Source organism: Hylobates moloch, unplaced genomic scaffold (assembly GCF_009828535.3).
Source record: "Hylobates moloch isolate HMO894 unplaced genomic scaffold, HMol_V3 SCAFFOLD_12, whole genome shotgun sequence".
NCBI classification, from domain to species: Eukaryota; Metazoa; Chordata; class Mammalia; order Primates; family Hylobatidae; genus Hylobates; species Hylobates moloch.
The window spans coordinates 95,695,978-95,715,907 of NW_026652287.1; the positions used below are offsets into that span (position 1 = coordinate 95,695,978).

General features: G+C 42.6%; 1 protein-coding gene and 1 non-coding gene across 3 annotated transcripts in view; both read right to left on the minus strand.

Annotated features, from left to right (window-relative positions):
* NTN4 (netrin 4) overlaps window positions 1–12,015 on the minus strand; it is a 129,954-nt gene extending 117,939 nt beyond the window's left edge. The window contains exons 1-2 of one of the 2 annotated variants that reach the window (XM_032170938.2): window positions 11,739–12,015; window positions 8,425–8,954 (exon numbers count right to left, since the gene is read on the minus strand). In XM_032170938.2, coding sequence (XP_032026829.1) covers window positions 8,425–8,954; window positions 11,739–11,793 — 585 coding nt within the window. In that variant the 5' untranslated portion in view covers window positions 11,794–12,015. Of the gene's footprint in view, window positions 1–8,424; window positions 8,955–11,269; window positions 11,623–11,738 lie in introns of those variants that run through there. The other variant, XM_032170939.2, reaches the window with a different exon arrangement.
* Window positions 12,016–14,018: 2,003 nt separating this feature from the next.
* On the minus strand, window positions 14,019–14,125 carry LOC116479854 (U6 spliceosomal RNA). The gene has a single exon (XR_004251141.1). It is a non-coding gene; the product is annotated as a U6 spliceosomal RNA (small nuclear RNA).
* Window positions 14,126–19,930: the final 5,805 nt, after the last annotated feature.

Consider the following 19,930-nt stretch of genomic DNA (forward strand, 5'->3'; position numbering starts at 1 on the left):
AATAAACTAGAAAATCTAGAAGAAATGGATAAATTCTTGGACACATACACCCTCCCAAGACTAAACCACAAAGAAGTTGAATCTCTGATAGACCAATAACAGGCTCTGAAATTGAGGCAATAATTAATAGCTTACCAACCAAAAAAAGCCCAGGACCAGATGGATTCACAGCCAAATTCTACCAGAGGTACAAGGAGGAGCTGGTACCATTCCTTCTGAAACTATTTCAATCAATAGAAAAAGAGGGATTCCTCCCTAACTCATTTTATGAGGCCAGCATCATTCTGATACCAAAGCCTGGCAGAGACACAACAAAAAAGGAGAATTTTAGACCAATATCCCTGATGAACATTGATACAAAAATCCTCAATAAAATACTGGCAAACTGAACCCAGCAGCACATCAAAAAGCTTATCCACCATGATCAAGTGGGCTTCATCCCTGGGATGCAAGGCTGGTTCTACATACACAGATCAATAAATGTAATCCAGCATATAAACAGAAGCAACGACAAAACCACATGATTATCTCAATAGATGCAGAAAAGGCCTTTGACAAAATTCAACAGCGCTTCATGCTAAAAACTCTCAATAAATTAGGTATTCATGGGACATATCTCAAAATAATAAGAGTTATTTATGACAAACCCACAGCCAATATCATACTGAATGGGCAAAAACTGGAAGCATTCCCTTTGAAAACTGGCACAAGACAGGGATGCCCTCTCTCACCACTCCTATTCAACATAGTGTTGGAAGTTCTGGCCAGGGCAATCAGGCAGGAGAAAGAAATAAAGGGTATTCAATTAGGAAAAGAAGAAGTCAAATTGTCCCTGTTTGCAGATGACATGATTGTATATTTAGAAAACTCCATTGTCTCAGCCCAAAATCTCCTTAAGCTGATTAGCAACTTCAGCAAAGTCTCAGGATATAAAATCAATGTGCAAAAATCACAAGCATTCTTATACACCAATAACAGACAAACAGAGAGCCAAATCATGAGTGAACTCCCATTCACAATTGCTTCAAAGAGAATAAAATACCTAGGAATCCAACTTACAAGGGATGTGAAGGACCTCTTCAAGGAGAACTACAAACCACTACTCAATGAAATAAAAGAGGATACAAACAAATGGAAGAACATTCCATGCTCATGGATAGGAAGAATCAATATCGTGAAAATGGCCATACTGCCCAAGGTAATTTATAGATTCAATGCCATCCCCATCAAGCTACCAATGACTTTCTTCACAAAATTGGAAAAAAACTACTTTAAAGTTCATATGGAACCAAAAAAGAGCCCACATCGCCAAGTCAATCCCAAGCCAAAAGAACAAAGCTGGAGGCATCACTCTACCTGACTTCAAACTATACTACAAGGCTGCAGTAACCAAAACAGCACGGTACTGGTACCACAACAGAGATATAGACCAATGGAACAGAACAGAGCCCTCAGAAATAATGCCACATATCTACAACTATCTGATCTTTGACAAACCTGACAAAAACAGGAAATGGGGAAAGGATTCCCTATTTAACAAATGGTGCTGGGAAAACTGGCTAGCCATATGTAGAAAGCTGAAACTGGATCCCTTCCTTACACCTTATACAAAAATTAATTCAAGATGGATTAAAGACTTAAATGTTAGACCTAAAACCATAAAAACCCTAGAAGAAAACCTAGGCAATACCATTCAGGACATAGGCATGGGCAAGGACTTCATGTCTAAAACACCAAAAGCAATGGCAACAAAAGCCAAAATTGACAAATGGGATCTAATTAAACTAAAGAGCTTCTGCACAGCAAAAGAAACTACCATCAGAGTGAACAGGCAACCTGTAGAAGGGGAGAAAATTTTTGCAACCTACTCATCTGACAAAGGGCTAATATCCAGAATCTACAATGAACTCAAACAAATTTACAAGAAAAAAACAAACAACCCCATCAACAAGCGGGCGAAGGATATGAACAGACACTTCTCAAAAGACATTTATGCAGCCAAAAAAACACATGAAAAAATGCTCATCATCACTGGCCATCACAGAAATGCAAATCAAAACCACAGTGAGATACCATCTCACACCAGTTAGAATGGCCATCATTAAAAATCAGGAAACAACAGGTGCTGGAGAGGATGTGGAGAAATAGGAACACTTTTAGACTGTTGGTAGGACTGTAAACTGGTTCAACCATTGTGGAAGACAGTGTGGCGATTCCTCAGGGATCTAGAACTAGAAATACCATTTGACCCAGCCATCCCATTACTGGGTATATACCCAAAGGATTATAAGTCATGCTGCTATAAAGACACATGCACATGTATGTTTATTGCGGCACTATTCACAATAGCAAAGACTTGGAACCAACCCAAATGTTCATCAGTGATAGACTGGATTAAGAAAATGTGGCACATATACACCGTGGAATACCATGCAGCTGTAAAAAATGATGAGTTCATGTCCTTTGTAGGGACATGGATGAAGCTGGAAACCATCATTCTCAGTAAACTATCGCAAGGACAAAAAACCAAACACCACATGTTCTCACTCATAGGTTGGAATTGAACAGTGAGAACACTTGGACACAGGAAGGGGAACATCACACACTGGGGCCTCTTGTGGGGTGGTGGGATGGGGGAGGGACAGCATTAAGAGATGTACCTTATGTAAATGACGAGTTAATGGGCGCAGCACACCAACATGGCATATGGATACATATGTAACAAACCTGCACGTTGTACACATGTACCCTAGAATTTAAAGTATAATAAAAAAAATTTAAAAACCCCATACCATTACCATAAAACAAACGTGACCCTTAATTATAGGTTTTGTTCACTCATGAAAACTTGCCAGGAACGCATAGTCCTTGTCACTGTCCTTTCTATCAAACACAAATCCTGCAATCTGTTTTAAAAATAGCAAACCTGGGTGGGAGGAGGGCAAGCATCAGGAAGAATAGCTAATGGATGCTGGGCTTAATACCTGGGCAATAGGATGATCTGTGCAGCAAACCACTATGGCACACGTTTACCTATGTAACAAATCTGCACATCCTGCACATGTACCCCTGCACTTAAAAGTTGGAAGAAAAAAATTGTTAAGCTTGACTCTCTCATCTTACCATGTCATTTCTATTTCTCCATTTGTTTATGTACCCCATTTCTCTTTTTTCTGCTTTAATTGAATAAAAGTAATAATTAATTTAAAAAATAGAAAAATAAAAATAGCAAACCTTCCCCCGCCAGCATTCCCCATCCCCTGCCCCATTTTGTTTTCTCTCCTTAGTATTTACCACACTACGACATAACATAGATTTTACTTATTTGTTCTCTATCTCCCCATTCCCACATTAGAATCTGAGTTTCATGGGTACAGGGATTTTTATGTGTTTTGTTCACTGCCACGTCTATGCCACCTGGAATGGGATCTGACATAGTAGCTTGAAAATTATTTGAATAAATGGGTGAATAAACATCATTTAAGATCCTCTATTGGTTGCCCTTCCCACGCCATAACTAATCTCATATGACTACCAACTCAGCTTCTCCATGTTAACCAAGGTTTCTGATCCTCATCCCCTGCCCAAGGCTTATTCATTTCTCCCCTGTCATTTCTCCCTGCTTGTCATATCACTCATTTATTTATTCAGTTACAGATTTATTGACTGCCTACTGTGATCCAAGCAATGTGCTAAATGCTAGGGACATACAGATAAATAAAACTGACACAAGCCTTACCCTCTGTAATAATCCTTTACTTTTTTTTTTTCTTTTTTTTTGAGACAGAGTCTCACTCTGTCGCCCAGGCTGGGGTGCAGGGGCGTGATCTCGGCTCACTGCAACCTCCGCCTCCCAAGTTCAAGCAATTCTCGTGCCTCAGCTTCCCGAGTAGCTGGGATTACAGGTGTGTGCCACCACACCTGGCTAACTTTTTTGTATTTTTAGTAGAGACAGGGTTTCACGTTGGCCAGGCTGGTCTGGAACTCCTGACCTTAGGTGATCTGCCTGCCTCCCAAAGTGCTGGGATTACAGGCGTGAGCCACTGTGCCCAGCCTAATAATCCTTTTCTATTCAAAGATTACTTTGAGACCCAGCTACTTCTTCTGTTCTTGGCTGCTCTGTACTGCTGTCTCTGACTTTACAGTCCTGCCTTTGAATGGTACATCTTCATAATGCCCTGGAGAAAAATTTTAAAAATCTGTGTGCTTCGGTTGGTTGCTATCCAATTTTGAATAGAGTTCTTTTAATAGAGAGTTAATAGAGCAGGGAGCAAGTCATGCTCACTTCTAAGGAGACAATAACTACATCCCTTTAGAGTTGATTTTGGGCCACACTGGAACAGATGCTGTTTCCTAACAGTGATCATTGCAATTCCAGTCTCATGAGGCCTGAGGTGTGTGGCATCTAAGATGGTTTGCTACGTCTCCCCACTTCCTTGTGTTTGCTGTAGCCAGAGGTAATCTGAGAGTGCTTCTTTTACATCCTGAAAAAGCCTAATGAACCCATCATTTTTAGCCCCAAGGTTATTATTATTGACTGCTCCAAGTACATAGGAGGCTAAGCTCCCAATGGACAGGGTCTTGATATCCAAGGATGCCTAGCCCCAGGCCTGTCTGTGCCTTTCACCAGGGTTTTGGGAGCACTTAAACCTCCACCCCAGCATTTCCTATGCTGTGCTCTGTGGATCATTAGGGTCCTGAAAGATAGTAACGAATTCTGCAAAAAGAGGGTTTCATAGCCAAGTAAGTCCAGGAATGTCACATCCTAAATCTCCCATTTGGGGATACAGGGTACATAATGAGAATATTAATGTATTTATAAATGTTTCAATTTGTTAAACCCAGTCAGTATTTCCCAGCCTAAGTTAACAATGGGATCTTTTATTCTCAGTATACCACTGCCATCTCAGAGGACATCACTGCTCAGGAGAAAACAGTTTGGCAAATTCCATTTTACCTTCATGTCATCTCCAAATGAATAGCAGCAAATGGCTTTAAGAGAGTGAGGGAGGAGGGAGATATAAGATATTCCCTGCCATTAGTTCTTGGGGGTCACTAATAGAGGGAGAGAACTTGATTTTATGGAACAAATACTAGATTTAAGGTCAGAAGACATGTGACTTAGTCCTAGCTCTGTCACGTAACTAACGGTACGTTGTTGGGCAAATCATTTTAACTCAAGCCTCAATCTCATCTCCCAGGAAGGAGACACGTTTTAGGATAGCCATACCCCATTCTTTGAAAGAGCTGGGCAGTTTAGGAAGTTTCTATACATCAGGTTTAATGTCTATTTAAAAAGTGTTCTTCTGGGTGAATTTTTGGGCCCATGTTTTTGAAGTCCTCTTTCGGATGACTGGTGCCTTCCACTCTGTTGATGGAGGTATCTGACTCTTTAGACATGAAGCTCCAGGCTCTCAAAACCCAAAGCAGTATTTCTGAATGAACATCGGAAACAAATTGAGTCTGGCATATATTTATGTTAGCCTAATTAATAGGATAATACCTAGAGAAGTCTTAAGCCTTATATAGAATGGAGGAAAATATAGGTCTATAATATTACAAATAAGCCATAAATGAAATTTGAGACTTCTTATTTTTAAACTAGGTTGACTAGCTTCTTTTTCTGAGCACACAATTTTCAAAGATGTAAATTGGTGACATGGAGTTGAAACTGCAAAATAAATTTGTAGCACTGCACTGATTTACATTCTAACATGACAGAGGAGAGGAAGGCAATAATCACTTCTGGGGAGGCTTCCTGTGGTCCTTGAGTTAGGGAAAGACTCTTCTATTCTTTCACTCAGGAGAGAAAGATTAGTTCCCAAACCTGTCCTCTGTAAAGAAGAAATTCTATAATGACTTCCTTATACTTTACACTTGCAAATAATGCTCTAGAGGGAACTAGGTCACACTTGATGCTTCTCTTACCATTAAAATATTTCTGCTGAGGCCGGGCGCAGTGACTCACACCTGTAATCCCAGCACTTTGGCAGGCTGAGGTGGGCGGATCACTAGGTCAGGAGTTCAAGACCAGCCTGGCCAATATGGTGAAACCCCATATCTACTAAAAATACAAAAAAAAGCTGGGCGTGGTGGTGTGCACCTGTAATCCCAGCTATTCAGGAGGCTGAGGCAGGAGAATTGCTTGGAGGCAGGAGAATTGCTTGATCCCAGGAGGCAGAGGCTTCAGTGAGCCAAGATTGTGCCACTGCACTCCAGCCTGGGCGACAGAGCGAGACTCAGTCTCAAAAAAAAAAAAAGTCTGCTAAAATAACAACTACAATTAAAAACACTTACGAACTAGGTTTAGAAGGTAACTGCACATTGAAATAACTTACATAAATGTTAGTCTCTATCTGCTTGGAATTTGATATAAACATTGATGACAATAAATAGTCGGTTTTAAAAAAAGACAAGATTGTATTTCCATATAGGTTAGTTCAAAGTTACTGTAGTCATCTCTAAATAATTGCTGGACTGTTGCAATAAATTTGCAATAAATTCAATGTGATATTTGCTAAATGAGCATGCCTGCCATCTGGTTACGCAGACTGTATTTTTGCAATTTCATAGATAAACAAGGCCCAGCAGAGATTACTATAGTCATCTTTAAATAATTGCTGGACTGTGGCAATAAATTTGCAATAAATTCAACGTGATATTTGCTAAATGAGCATGCCTGCCATCTGGTTACTAAAACTGCATTTTTGCAACTTCATAGATACACAAGGCCCAGTAGCACTGAGATGTAAGGAGCCGATATGAGCCTGAGGATCAATTCCAAAGCAGTTTGAGAGTTCAAGCTCTTCATTTGTTTTCAGCACAAAGTGTTCTCCACATAACAAAACAACGAGTCTAACTTATCTGTCTCTTTCCTGTCCTGGTATCTTTAAAAATGTCCATCATGACAGGTTGCAAATGGGCTTACAATATTCAGCCAACTTTGGCGACCACGAAGAAGAATGGAAAACAGTCGGTGTGCTGCTTGCACCATGCCCTACTTGGTTCTGGTGCCAGCAGCACTATTCTTGCTGGTCTCTTCAAGGTGCACACAGAAGAAGCAGCTGAATAATATGGCAAAAGTCTCCATGTATCTATGGAAGTGGGGAAAGGAGGTCCCAAACCAACCTTTTCATCAGGCCCCTGGCAAGCACCTCCCCACACCGCACTAAAAGCAGAATTAGTAGCATTGAATACAGTGCCTGAGGGGGTCGATACATGCTGATTATACACAACTACCTGGGAAGTCTGAGAATAGTTATATAAAGGATGCTAGAAGAGTGCTTATCCTGGTTTCTGTAGCCATTGTGATCCGTGTATTGGGTGTATGCCTAATAGTCCAGGCTGTCTCAACCTCGGTACATTGACATTTTGAGCTAGATAATTTTTGGTTGGGGATGGGGTGGGGAATGCTATTTTGTGCATTGTCCGAGGTTTAGCATCATCCCTGGCCTCCACCCCCTAGATGCCAGTGGCGTTCCTCCTGCTAGCAAAAATGTCACCAGATATTGCCAAGTGTCCCAATGTCCCCAGGGAAAAGGGGCCAAAAATCACCCCTAGTTGAAAGCCACTTATCTAGTCTGTATATTCATGACACGAACCAGAATTAGAATGATTATACTCTCCTCTTTTTCCTGAATCAGTATTTCTTCATCTACTTATTGAAGTATTATATTCTCTTAATCTGCTTTTATTCAGTTTTCTCTATTCTCATACACCTGAGGGTTGGGGGAAGCCTTTCAAGGTATTGCCACGTAAGTTAAGAAGAGCTAAAAAAGACCTGTTTCTCGCTTGGGAGAAAGGAATATTGAAGAGAAAACACTCCACATAGAAATTGGATCAGTAGCTAAGGAGGCTGTTTTGCAGAATGAGTTTCAGATGGCCTAAGCTGAAATTCATGTGTCTGTGAGCCCAGAAGAACCTTTGTATGTTACAAGACACTACTTTCATTTGCTTGCTACTGTCATGCAAAAGTATCCTTCTGTCAAACAGATTTTTTTTTTTCTTTCTTGGCTTTGTTTTTATTTACTTCCTATTTATATTAACAGTATCAGGAAGATACCCCGTGGGCTCCAGGAACAGACTGTCTCAGTAACTCTTCCCCCTTCGGAAGCACAGTAAGTAGTCCCGAGAACCGAGGCAATGAGGAGCCTCTAGAGTGATGATTTGTATCTGCTCTTTTTATATAATGTGAAAAATTTGAATCTTAGAATACTGACTTAAACCCAGCCAGTGGGCGATCTTCTTGAAAATGACTACACATTCATATGTAAGGGTAAGAAATAATTTACGACAAATAAAGCTCATGAAAAATTCTAATTTCATTCATGTTGCTACAAGTATAGCTTCATGCTTTAAAAAAAATGCAGGCTGGTAACATTTTTCTATCTTATTTACAGGGTAGAGTTAAACAGGTGCCCTTACCTCTCCTCCAGTGCACGGAAAAGGACTGGAGTATTTCGAAGTACAAATAGCTCCCTTCTTGACAACATCATCTTCCAGGCCAAATGTAGCAGAGCAGTTAGTCGCAAAGTACTTATAAGGCTTCCATGTTTTCCCAAAGTCCTGGGAGCGGTCCAGCACCATGGCAGCTGGCCTGGGGGACTTGAACATCATAATTAGGTGAGTAAAGTAGAATTCAGCTTCCAGGTCTAACTGGATCTTTTCTCTGTGCACATCCTCCGCAGACTGCCACCACGTGCGAGGAAACCGGAAGGACGAGTCTGCCATGGCAGATGGCAGGTGAGCCAGGTGAGGATGGGCAGCATTGCACTTGTCACATTTGGGCTGCCGACAAGTCAGATCCGTGTTCTCACTGTAGAAGCAGTACAGTTCGGTAGCATTCTGACCGCAGGTGGTGTCCGCCCAGAGTTTTCGCCCCAAAGCCAAATTTCCCATCCGAGGGTTGCAGGCTTTTTCACAGCGGGAACTCACTCCAGCTACTCCACTCAGTCCTAAGAGAGGGAAAGCATGCGTGATGCAAGACAAACCCATCTGGAAAGCTCTTTTGGCCACCTAGTCCATCGACAACAGTCAAGGATCTCCCCAAAAGCGCTTGAGACTTTCAACAAATGGAAAATTCTACCATGCTCCACCACGTTCATGTTTGAGCATGAACATTCTTCTGCATTCACAATGCATTCGTGTATGTGTGTGTGTGGGCATGTGTGTGTATTTGCTTTTTATGTTCAGATGTAAAATTCACATCAGAGAAACAAACACTTTATGCAGAGGGCAAGAGGAGGGAAAATAGAACCACTAGGGTGAAGATTATTGGCCTAAAACTTTTCAAATACTTTGCCTTATAAATGTTTTCTGTATTTCAAATACAATGATGTGTTTTTGATGTCATGACTATCGAAAAACCATAATGTTTTTAAGACCACCTAAGTTAGTCTTTCAAATTTAATGTGAGTCCTTCACATAATTTAACATGTTTATTATGAGAATGTATTTAGAAGGAAATGCGGAATTCTATTTTCTTTATATTTTTAAGCCAGTGAAGGGATAAATTCCCTAAGGAAAAGCAATATGAGATATTTAATAAATATACAATGGGTCCTCATTTAGAGGGAGGCAAAGCTAGAGACCTTTGGAGTTCAGATGTGCACTATCAATTTCTAACATTACGTAAACATAACTAAGAAAAAATACTCTCTGAACTGCCAAATGGCAGAAAAGCTTATTTTACATGCTGTCTCTTCAGGGTTTCTACCTGTGACAGGTTATACAGTAGTTAACTGTTTGCTTAACAGGAGAGTGTCTACAGTCTGGCAGCCACTAACAGCACCTTTAAATATTATCTGCGAACTACAACACCTTCTTTAAAAAACACACTCTTCCTCCCAAAGGTCCAACAGACTTTAATGTTTTAAAATGACTTAAAATGATAAACATTGTCCACTTATTAACATTCTGAGGACATACTATAATCCTTTGATTTGGGTTTGTCATTTTAATTATGAATACCTTAAGCAAAAATCATCTATTTTAAAGGTTAAAACAGAGGGGGAAAGAGGGAAAAGGAAATCAACCCTTAAATTCTGGCTAATTGAATGTTTCTGCTGCTTAAGAAGCAGTACCTCTGAACTGTTATCACAGTAAGGATTGGAGGAGGACAAATGACAGCTTAGGCTGCAACAGAGACATTTCACACACTGACAATGGCCAACCACACGAAGCCTTGCAGCTAAAGGGCTTCCTTAGGCATTATTTTTTAAATGTCAAATTAAAGTGTGCATTATGCCTGGGTTCTGTTTGCCACTTTTCTCATTAGCTAGGGCAACAGTTGCTTGTGGCCAGAAGCACACAAACACACAGTGTGCTATGACTCACCTGTAAAAAATTGCAGGGAAAATAATATACTGCCTGTACAAGTATTTTTGACTTGAAACACTTGCCTTGTGATGTTTATTTACAACCTTTCAACGGCTTGCATGTTTTTGCCATAATATGGTTTGAGAAGGAAAAGGTTTTTTTAAAGCTCATCTTTTAAGAGTGCAAGAATTAAAGTAAAATCTTAGGCCTTTAATAGGTCCCTGGGAAAAATATCCAATAATTTTAAATGCCCCTAAACTCCTAAGTCCAGAAAAGATTTGAGCCAGATAAAGAATCCGTGGGGCAAAATACTTGGAGTCACTCAAGTGACTATTCAATGATACTAAGGATGCTCCTGTGACTCGGACTGGTTTGGGATGCAGACTGGAAAGCCTGGATTTTGCTGGGTGCCAGCGGCCCTCAGGGAAGAGTGGAAGCCCAAGGGAGGAGATGCGTGCGACAATGTTCTGTAGCCACCAGCGCGTCCCTCTAGCCCAGGCGCCCCTTTCTAAAGCAGGCGAGATCCGCACGAGAGACTGGATGTCTGCAGACTCCCTCACATCTCTCCCCCTCACCTACAGGGCTGCGCTTACGCCTAACTGGAAACTAGGTGACCCGCACGAGGGAGGGAGAGGAGCAGAAGGGGCTCCCGAATACAGAAACCACGAGCCAGGAGCTGGTGGCCTAGGGCAGCCCAAGAAAGCCAGGATGGGAGTGGGAGGGAGAGGGCATCTGCCGACGCCTCCGCCGGTTGTCCAGTTAGCAAGCCAGGGAGCAGACCCGCCTCCGACCTCCCGCAGAGTCTCTGCCAGGGTACCAATTCCCCAGGGCGGCCAGCCAGCTCAATGCAAGCCCAGGGTCATCACCACCTATCGTCCAAGTCAGGAGTCCCACTGCGTTCCAGCCACTGCTCCGGGGAGAGGGCGCTCAGCCCTGCCCCAGGTGTCCTTACCTGGTTCTCTAGTACCCAGCACCAGGTCAGGGACGCCAGCGATCGGCCTCCGCGAGAGGCCGGCCCTGGCCCACGCGCGCCCAGGGTCGCTGGGCCACCCCTCCTCATCATTCCTTAGGCCATGAAGTGCCGGGGGATGGCGAGCTGGGTCCTTTGTTCCCTCACCAAGTGGAAAAGCAGTTTTTTAACAAGCCAAACCAAGAAAGAAACCCCGGTCGCAGTATCCCCGGCAGGGCGCACCCAGGATAGCTGGTTATCCAAGAGCATGTGTATCCCAGTTGTAAAAATAAATCAATAGTATTTGAAACTGCGGAGCCCCGGGGAAAGGAGGCGGAACATGGCCACTCATTTCACCCTCGGGAGCAGCGCTCTGCGCTCGCAGCCCTGGCTCCCCTGCACCCCCGAGTCCCGAGATGGGTTAGAGAAGCAGCGAGGGAAGGGGTGGGGGCCCCGCCGCGTCACCACCCACCTGCGGCCACCACCGTGCAGCCCCAGAGCAGCAGCAGCCGCGCGCAGCTCCCCATGGCCGGGAGGAGCCGGGAGCAGCCGGGCCGGGCGGGTGCCGGAGAGAGCCGAGACCTCTGGGCTGCGGGATGAAGCGCCGCCGTCCTCGGGAGGGACCGGGGCCCTGGTTTCTTCCTCCTCCTGGGGCGCCGGGCTTGGTCAGCGGGCGCCGGCAGCTGGGAGCCAGGGGCTGGGACCGCGCGGGGAGGTGGGGTGACCCTCGCGCACCGGCCTGGCGGGTCCCGGGCACCTGGGGGGCGGCGGGAGCCCCGGGACCATAGCCGGCCTGGCTGCGCTGCCCCGCGGAGCGGCCCTGCGGGCTCGTCTGCCGCTAGCCCGGGGCTCGGCGTCCGCAGCGGCAGCTGAACTTTGCGAGACCTTTCACTTCCCGGCCGCCGCCGCCGCCGCCGCCGCCTCCTGGGCGTCCTCCTCCGCTTTTCCCACCTCTTCTGGCTGCCCCGGCTCCGTCCCGTCCTTCTCCACGGGCAGTTCCATGCGATGCATTTTTATTGCACCGACGCCGCGGCGCTCCGGTGCCAGCCCTCCTCCCCTCGCACCTCCACCCCTTCCTCCCGTCCGCCCCCCGCGCTTGACAGCCCGGGCGGCGCAGCCCGCAGGGCCAGATCGCCGCCGCCGCCGCCCGGGAAGGGGTCCCCCGCGCCCCGACCGGCGCCCCCGCCGCCCCGCTGCCCGCTGGTCCCGGTCGCCTCAGCCTGGCCCCCGGCTGCCCTGGCGCCCCTCCTGGCGCGCGCCCTGCATCTCCCTGGTGACCCCCCCGGTGCCCTGCAGCACCCACAGGCCTCCCCTGGGAAGCAATCTCCCACCTTCTCCCGGAACATTCCTAAGAGCAGTAGACTCCCTGTAGATCAGGTCAGGGCATGCCAAGGGGCTTAAAAAACCGCGAAACAGGCTAGCGCCTACTTCCCATATCCCCCAGCGAAACAAGCCCTCCCTCCTCCTCCAGCCACCCCCTCTCGGGGAGTCCCACGACCCGGGCACGGAACACCCCAACCCAGCCCCGGGTCACCCGCACTGAGAGCGCGCCAACTGCTAAGCGGCGTTCGCCGCTTCTCTGCTGCCTTTTGCGGGGGTAGGGGGATGTCTCGGCTAAACAATCGCTGCCTACATGATCCGAAGGTGTTTCCACTTTGGTGTAAGAGGTATTGCCTAACTCAAACTCAAGGTGCTGAAAGAAAAGGGTCACAGGATTAGCTAGTGGGCGGTGTAAGAACATCCTTGTCCAGAGGCACGGCAGGGGCATGACAAAGGGAACTCTTCGGTCCTTCCAAGCGTTCTCCCTTTACAGAGTATGCTGTGCTGTGAAACAGTGTTAGGAACTAACTTATGGGGAGCAATTTAGTAGCAACCACATGCAGCTAATTGCAGATAGGATTGCTCAGGGCTGGTGCTTCTGGAAAGAGATTAAATAGCAGCCGAGTCTGAGATTTTTGCAAGTTCTGTGAAAATATAATTCTACTTACACATCCAGGGAAATTGGCAAAAGTTAAGTCGACAGCAATTTTGTATTGCAGTGTTCATTTTGTTCCTTTGAATATTTTCCAGAAAATTAACTACGTCCCAGATACCATTTAGTCGCTGTGTTTGTTACAGATGAGGATAATTCAGAGCTTTGGGATACATGTACATATTATTTACAATGACCCAGCCAGGAACATATAAGAATTTTATATCTCCCAGGGGGATCTGGGTTGAGGTCAGCATAATCCATTTGGGAGACATTAAAATTATTCTTCTGGCCAACAGAGGAAAGTAGCAGAAGGTGTGGACAGCAATTCATGTAGCATCACCTGCTTTAGAAAATAAACCCTTTGAGTTCTCAAATACTGGCAATAGTGGGGCTTTCTTCATATCTCCTAATGGTGCCATTGAAACACCTCTCCAATTAATCTTTTTACCAGATAAATGATAGGAAACTATAACAGCCAAAGGTTTTTAGCATAAATGTTAACTTAATAGCCAAGGCATATTAAACAAAGGAGTGGATGCACATTTATTATTAACTTCTGAGTCTAGTATATTTAGGCAGAACTAATCCATTTCTGTTTTTTCATTAACAAATAAAATTGTATGTATTTATCATGTACAACATGATGTTTTGAAATATGTATACAGTGTGGAATGACTAAATCTAGCCAATGAACATATGCATTTTTGCATATTAACATGCATTTAAGAACACTTTACACCCACTGTCTTAGCATTTTTCAAGAATACAATATATTGCTAAAATATAGAATGCTTCACAAATTTGTATGCCATTCTCATGCAGAGGCCGTGCTAATCTTCTCTGTATTGTTCCAATTTTAGCATATGTGCTGCCAAAGCAATCACAGAACTACTCCATATCTCATTACAAATTTCAAAGCCATTTGCTGTCTGCACGAATCCTGCATTGATAATATATTTCTTTGATTGCTGAATAACTGGCTCTTATTTCCTTTAACAAGACAGAAAGCTCTCTAATGGTAGAACAGTCTTTAATATTCAGTTTATACAAAACATTACTATGTTTTTCTGATATTCTTCCTTATTCTTAGCCAAGAACACCTACAATAAGTGTTCATTACATGTTTTTGACTGAGTTATGTTAAAACTATTATTACATGCTAAGGGGCTAAGGAGACTAAGGACTAAGGAGAAAACCAGTTATATCAGAATGACTTCCCATATCAAAAGGAATCTGCACATTCAACACCAATACTATCTATATGAAAAGCTCAGGAGAGAAAAGTAGTCAGCATTCTAATAAACATCATTTGCTTATATAGTCCAGTTTAGTTACAAAGGATATTTTCATTTTGAAGAAGCTATCCAAGAAAAGGTTACCTACATAAGAAAAATCTTGGATAAGTATATTATTGCCTATGATTTTATTTTTGAAAACATCAGTAATGGATTCAGAATATTTTGTAATTTTATGAATTAGTAGGAAGCTTAGCAAACTTACAGAATTTCAATAACAAGTTCCCAGAAACCACAAAATTGATAAGTTAAATCTAAAATATTCCTGAGAACTTGAAAGGAAGTTAAAAGGGTCTTTAAAAAGTAAAATAAATGGCATAGCCAGACATGGTGGCATATGCCTCTGGTCCCAGCTACTTGGGAGGCTGAGGTGGGAGGATAGCTTGAGCCTGGGAGGTCGAGGCTGCAGTGAGCTGTGTTGGCACCACTGTACTCCAGCCTGGGCAACAGGGTGAGACCTTGTCTCAAAATAAATAAGATAAAATAAATGGCAAAACTCTGTGCACCAAAAACTTTACTCACAGGAGAGCCCTTCAGGACCTCACTTAAATCATTCATGTATTTTTACTGAGTTTGGTTATGACATCTTTCTAGATCACAGCCTATTAGAAGTAACAGATTAGAATGGAGCAGGATGTTATTAAAGACAGGGGATAAGCTGAGGCAGTCTAGTAATGAGAAGGATGGGAAAACTCTAAAAAGCAGCCATAAGTACAAAAACAAAACCAAAACATCCACAGCAGTCTGAGGCCTTCCAGTGCAGAAACAAAGCACCAAAAAGCTATAAAGGCATCACTCTCCTGTAACTTAGTAGGGTAAGTGAGGTTCCTAGTGGAGCGTAAGACATTCAGAAGCAGGAGGGACCCTTGAGCCCAACTTCTCACTCCATCAAAACCCCTTTCCACAAAGCCTCTGTCCAAAGGTCATCCAGTTTCTGTTCTAAAAATCTCCATAAACAAAAGCCTCACAGGCAATTCTGCTCATTTTTGGCACTGTTCTATTTAAGTGGGATGTCTCTCTTCTTAAAATTCTGTGTTTATAGTTTAGTCATCTGCAACCATACAGAATAAGTCCAATTTCCCTTCTGGTAGGTATTCAATGATTTAAAGTCAAGTTTTAATAGTTTTCATCTTAACTATCCTTTTAGTTTAAACACCCATATGACAGGATTCCCACATTTTTCACCATCTTAATCACCACTTTTCAGATATACTCCAGCTTGTCTTACACTGTGCACCTAGAACTCAACTCCAGGTTTGTCTGATCAACATAGAATAGAACTAACATTTTCCTTAACTTAGATCTATGGCTTATATTTCTGTAACCTAATGTGATGTTGGCTGGTATATTTGAAGTCAACTAAAGTCCTTTTTTCATATATTGGTATCTTACAGAGTCATCAATAAAAGGTAAAATATATTTTGTTTTACCAGAGGGAAATATTTCCATTAAAATACATTGCATGTAGTAAGCATTCAATAAACATGAATTTGAAGAATAAATCAACAAATTTAAGCTGCTAAATTTGAAAAATGGTTACAAATTTTAAAAGAAACTTTTAGTTTTCAAAGGATTAATTACCTATTTTCTGAAAAGGTGATCACTTTTACGGAAAATCTGACTCTTCATCAATACTATTTACAACTGGCATTATTATACATTTCCAAGAAAAAGAAAGACTCTGAAAATAGTGATATTTTTAGTATACCTAGTGTTTTTTCTCCATGGAAGTATAAACATGATCTTATTTATCCTCACAGCATCAATGTGTGGGAGGGAACAGGAATAGTTGTGCCCATTTATACAAAGAGAAAGTGAGATGAAAGATGTAAGTGCCAAACTTAGATCACACAATAAATACACACTGAAGATAGGACCTGGGTTTTCAGATAAAAAAAAAATCATTGCTTATCCATCAATTTTCCATGAATACAATATTCTCTCTCTTTGAACTAGAAGACTACTGGGAGAAGATAAAATGGAGAATGTTTTCATTAAAATAATCCTAGATTTTGTTTTCTACCTGGACTGTGCCCTTTGAATGCCCTTTAAAAACATCATCTTGGGAATTTCCTTAAGCTTTAACTTAAGCCTCCTGCCATGGGCACTCTTTCTTATTTCATGTGCTTCCTGGCTTCAGCTGCTCATTCCTAGGAAGGGAGTGAGAGCCTTTGACAATACACGTGCTCTTCCAGGAAGGTAACCATACTCTTCTAAAAAAAAAAAAAAAAAAGCACGCATGCTCTCTCATGTTGAAATTAATTATATGAGGCCAAGAAATTTTTTAAAAAAAACAAAAACAAAAATCAAGAACAGTTCTGTTGTTATTACAGATACAGCTACCATTGACAGCATTATATTGACACACATTTTAAATATTTTTCCCTCTAAATGGCTCTTAGCTAAAACTTTCTGTACCTATTGCTATTTCTGAAACTGATGAAAATCCAACTCAGTAGGTTAACCAAACTGAGACTGATTTTTCTTACAGGACAAGAAGTCAGGAGGTAGACAGTCTAATATAAATGCAGCTACTCAAGGAAGTCAACCAGATGTGTTTGGTGTTCTCCCTCATGGGCACAAGATGGTTTTTATGCCTCCAGGACGCGTGTTTTTATTCTAGAAAACAGAAAAGGGTAAGAGATACATGCCAGCTGGCCTTAAAACACTTTCCCAGTAACCTCACCCATCTGCTTATATCTAATTGTCTAGAACTGGGTTACATGGCCTCTTCAGACCACGAGGAAGTCTGGAGAGCTAAGCATTTTAACTGGGCACATTGACACCCTTAACAAAATCAGGAATTCTACTGGAAAGAAGGGGAGGTTGGATATCAAGTAGACAACTACAGGAGCAGTATATGTCATCCAAAGTTAGCAATTTCACTGATGTGTTTGGCCCAAGCACCTATTAACATGTTCAGTGGCTTCTCATCATTGGCACATAGAATGCATGTTGCTTGGCTTGGCACCCAAACCTATAATGTCCCAGTTCCTTGCCACTCACAGTGAACAACCTGCAGTCTTCAAGATGGACAATACTGCTTCATGCCTCTTGCTTCTGCACACCCTCTCCTCCTTCTGGCTACCTCTGGCAGGTCCTTGGAAATTCAGTTCTGACAATAACTGCTGTGACACCTTTCCTTCTTAGGCTCTTCTTCCAACAGGGTTAGTTTCCCCTCTGTCCTCTCATGGCACCCCCTGTATCGCTTTATTATTCTCAGTTATACTTTTTTTCTCATATATTGGGTGAAAGAAAACTAAGAAGCAAAATTGTATATATGCTTTCGTTATTGTTTTTGGTTTTTGTTTTGTTTTCAAACAGGTCTCACTCTATTGCCCAGGCTGGAATGCAGTGGTGCAACCTCAGCTCACCGCAACCTTGACCTCTGGGCTCAGATGATCCTCCTGCTTCAGCCTTCCAAGTAGCAGGGTCGATAAGTGCACACCACCATGCCCAGCTAATTTTTTTTTTTTTTTTCAGAGATGGGGTTTTGCCATGTTGCACAGGCTGGTCTTGAACTCCTGGGCTCAAGCAATCCACCCGCCTTGGCCTCCTAAAGTGCTGGTATTACAGGCACGAGTCACAGTGCCCGGCCACTTTCATTATAACAACAGAAAACATACATATGAAAAAGGTCTGAAAAGAAATACACCAAAATATTAGAGATGACTGTTCCTCTGGCCTCTAAACCTTCAGCAATACCATAGGATTGTTATAATCCCATTTTTTATTCTACAAAATATAACAACTTAAGGCAGGATATGATAAAGCAGTGCCTGGCAGTGTCTCAAGAGTGGCACATAAAGTAGGCTATTAGCACAGATGAAACTTTGTGGGCTGAGGAAGTTAAAAAAAAACACGTTGAGGATGTGGACTGAACCTGGGAACTAACAATTGTGTAGGTGTGGATGAATATGGTGGTGTGTGTGGGCCAGCCATGCCAGTGGTGGTCCTCTAAGTGCTCCAGTGTGAATAAACAGAGTGCCTGTGAGAGAATGAGTGGAGTCTATTAGGAGAAGGAGATTCACAGGGATCCGTGGAAGGGGGAAGAAAAAGTAGAGGAGAGACAAACAAATAAAGGCTTTGGCAAGTCAAGCTGCTTTGTGTTGGGAGGTTCTCCGAGTCATAATTTAGAAATGACATATAATAGATTAGAAAAAGAAGACGCAGAAGGTGAGCTAAGGGCTACTTTATGAGAATACCTGGGTCTACACCAAGATGAGATAGGGATAATGGACAGGGGTTGGGGGGAATTGAAGAAGAACCAAAAAGAAATTGATAGAACTTTGTAACTGACCATGGGATTGGCCGAAGACTGGGAAGAAATTAAAAATGACTTGGGCCAGTGCAGTGGCTCACGCTCATAATTCCTGCACTTTGGGAGGCTGAGGCAGGCAGATCACTTGAGGTCAGGAATTCGAAACCAGCTTGTCAACATGGCGAAACCCCGTTTCTACTAAAAATACAAAAATTAGGCAGATATGGTGGTGCATGCCTGTAATTCCAGCTACTCAGGAGGCTAAGGCAGGAGAATCATTTGAACCCCGTGGTGAGGAGGGGGTGCGGGGCGGATAAGCGGTGACAAAAAAGTGACTTGGATTGGGGCATGTGAATCTGGTTAGTTGAAAAAATAATAATCTCTTTTGCAGAAATAGGAAAATCAGGAAATGTAGTTGGTTTGGGAGGTGACTGATTCCATTTGGAACGGGTTGACTTAGTGAGGATGGCAGACCAGTCATGTCCAGTAGATGGTTAAACTGGCTTTGAAGCTTAGCGGAACAGTCAGACAATAAAATTTATAATTTTACCTAATTCATAATTAACCTGATAAAACCTTAGCATAGGAAAAGACCTTGGAAGTTATTAGTCCAACCTTTTCTGACACGAGAAAACTGAGGTCCATTTAAAACTTTTTATTTCACAGGCCACAGCCTAGTCAAGGTTATACAGCTAGTTAGATTTGGTGACTAAGCTGGGTTTGCAAATTTAGCCTTTTCTTTGCCTAGTACTCTTATGTAAGCAATTGAGAGTACAAAGATTCTACTTAATTTGTCTAGCTCAAAGAAAGTACTATTGTCCAAGTATTAGAAAATCAAGCTTAAAAAAGCTTACAATCTACTGAAGCAGCAATTTGATTAAAAACATCCTTTGTCCATAGGTGGGATTTCAAGATATATAATATAGTAGAATATGTTCAAGCTGTTAATTAAGCTAGATATGCTTCTGGCTTGGTTTTACCTATAGGTCCTAATTACCCTGGACACTTTCCGATCCTAAACCTGTGCTGCAATTTCAAACACAAGTGCCTTTCTGAATATTTTTATTACAATTGTGCCTTACAAGATTACAATGCAATTTAGAGGGTAAATCTATGACACAATCTGCTTCAAC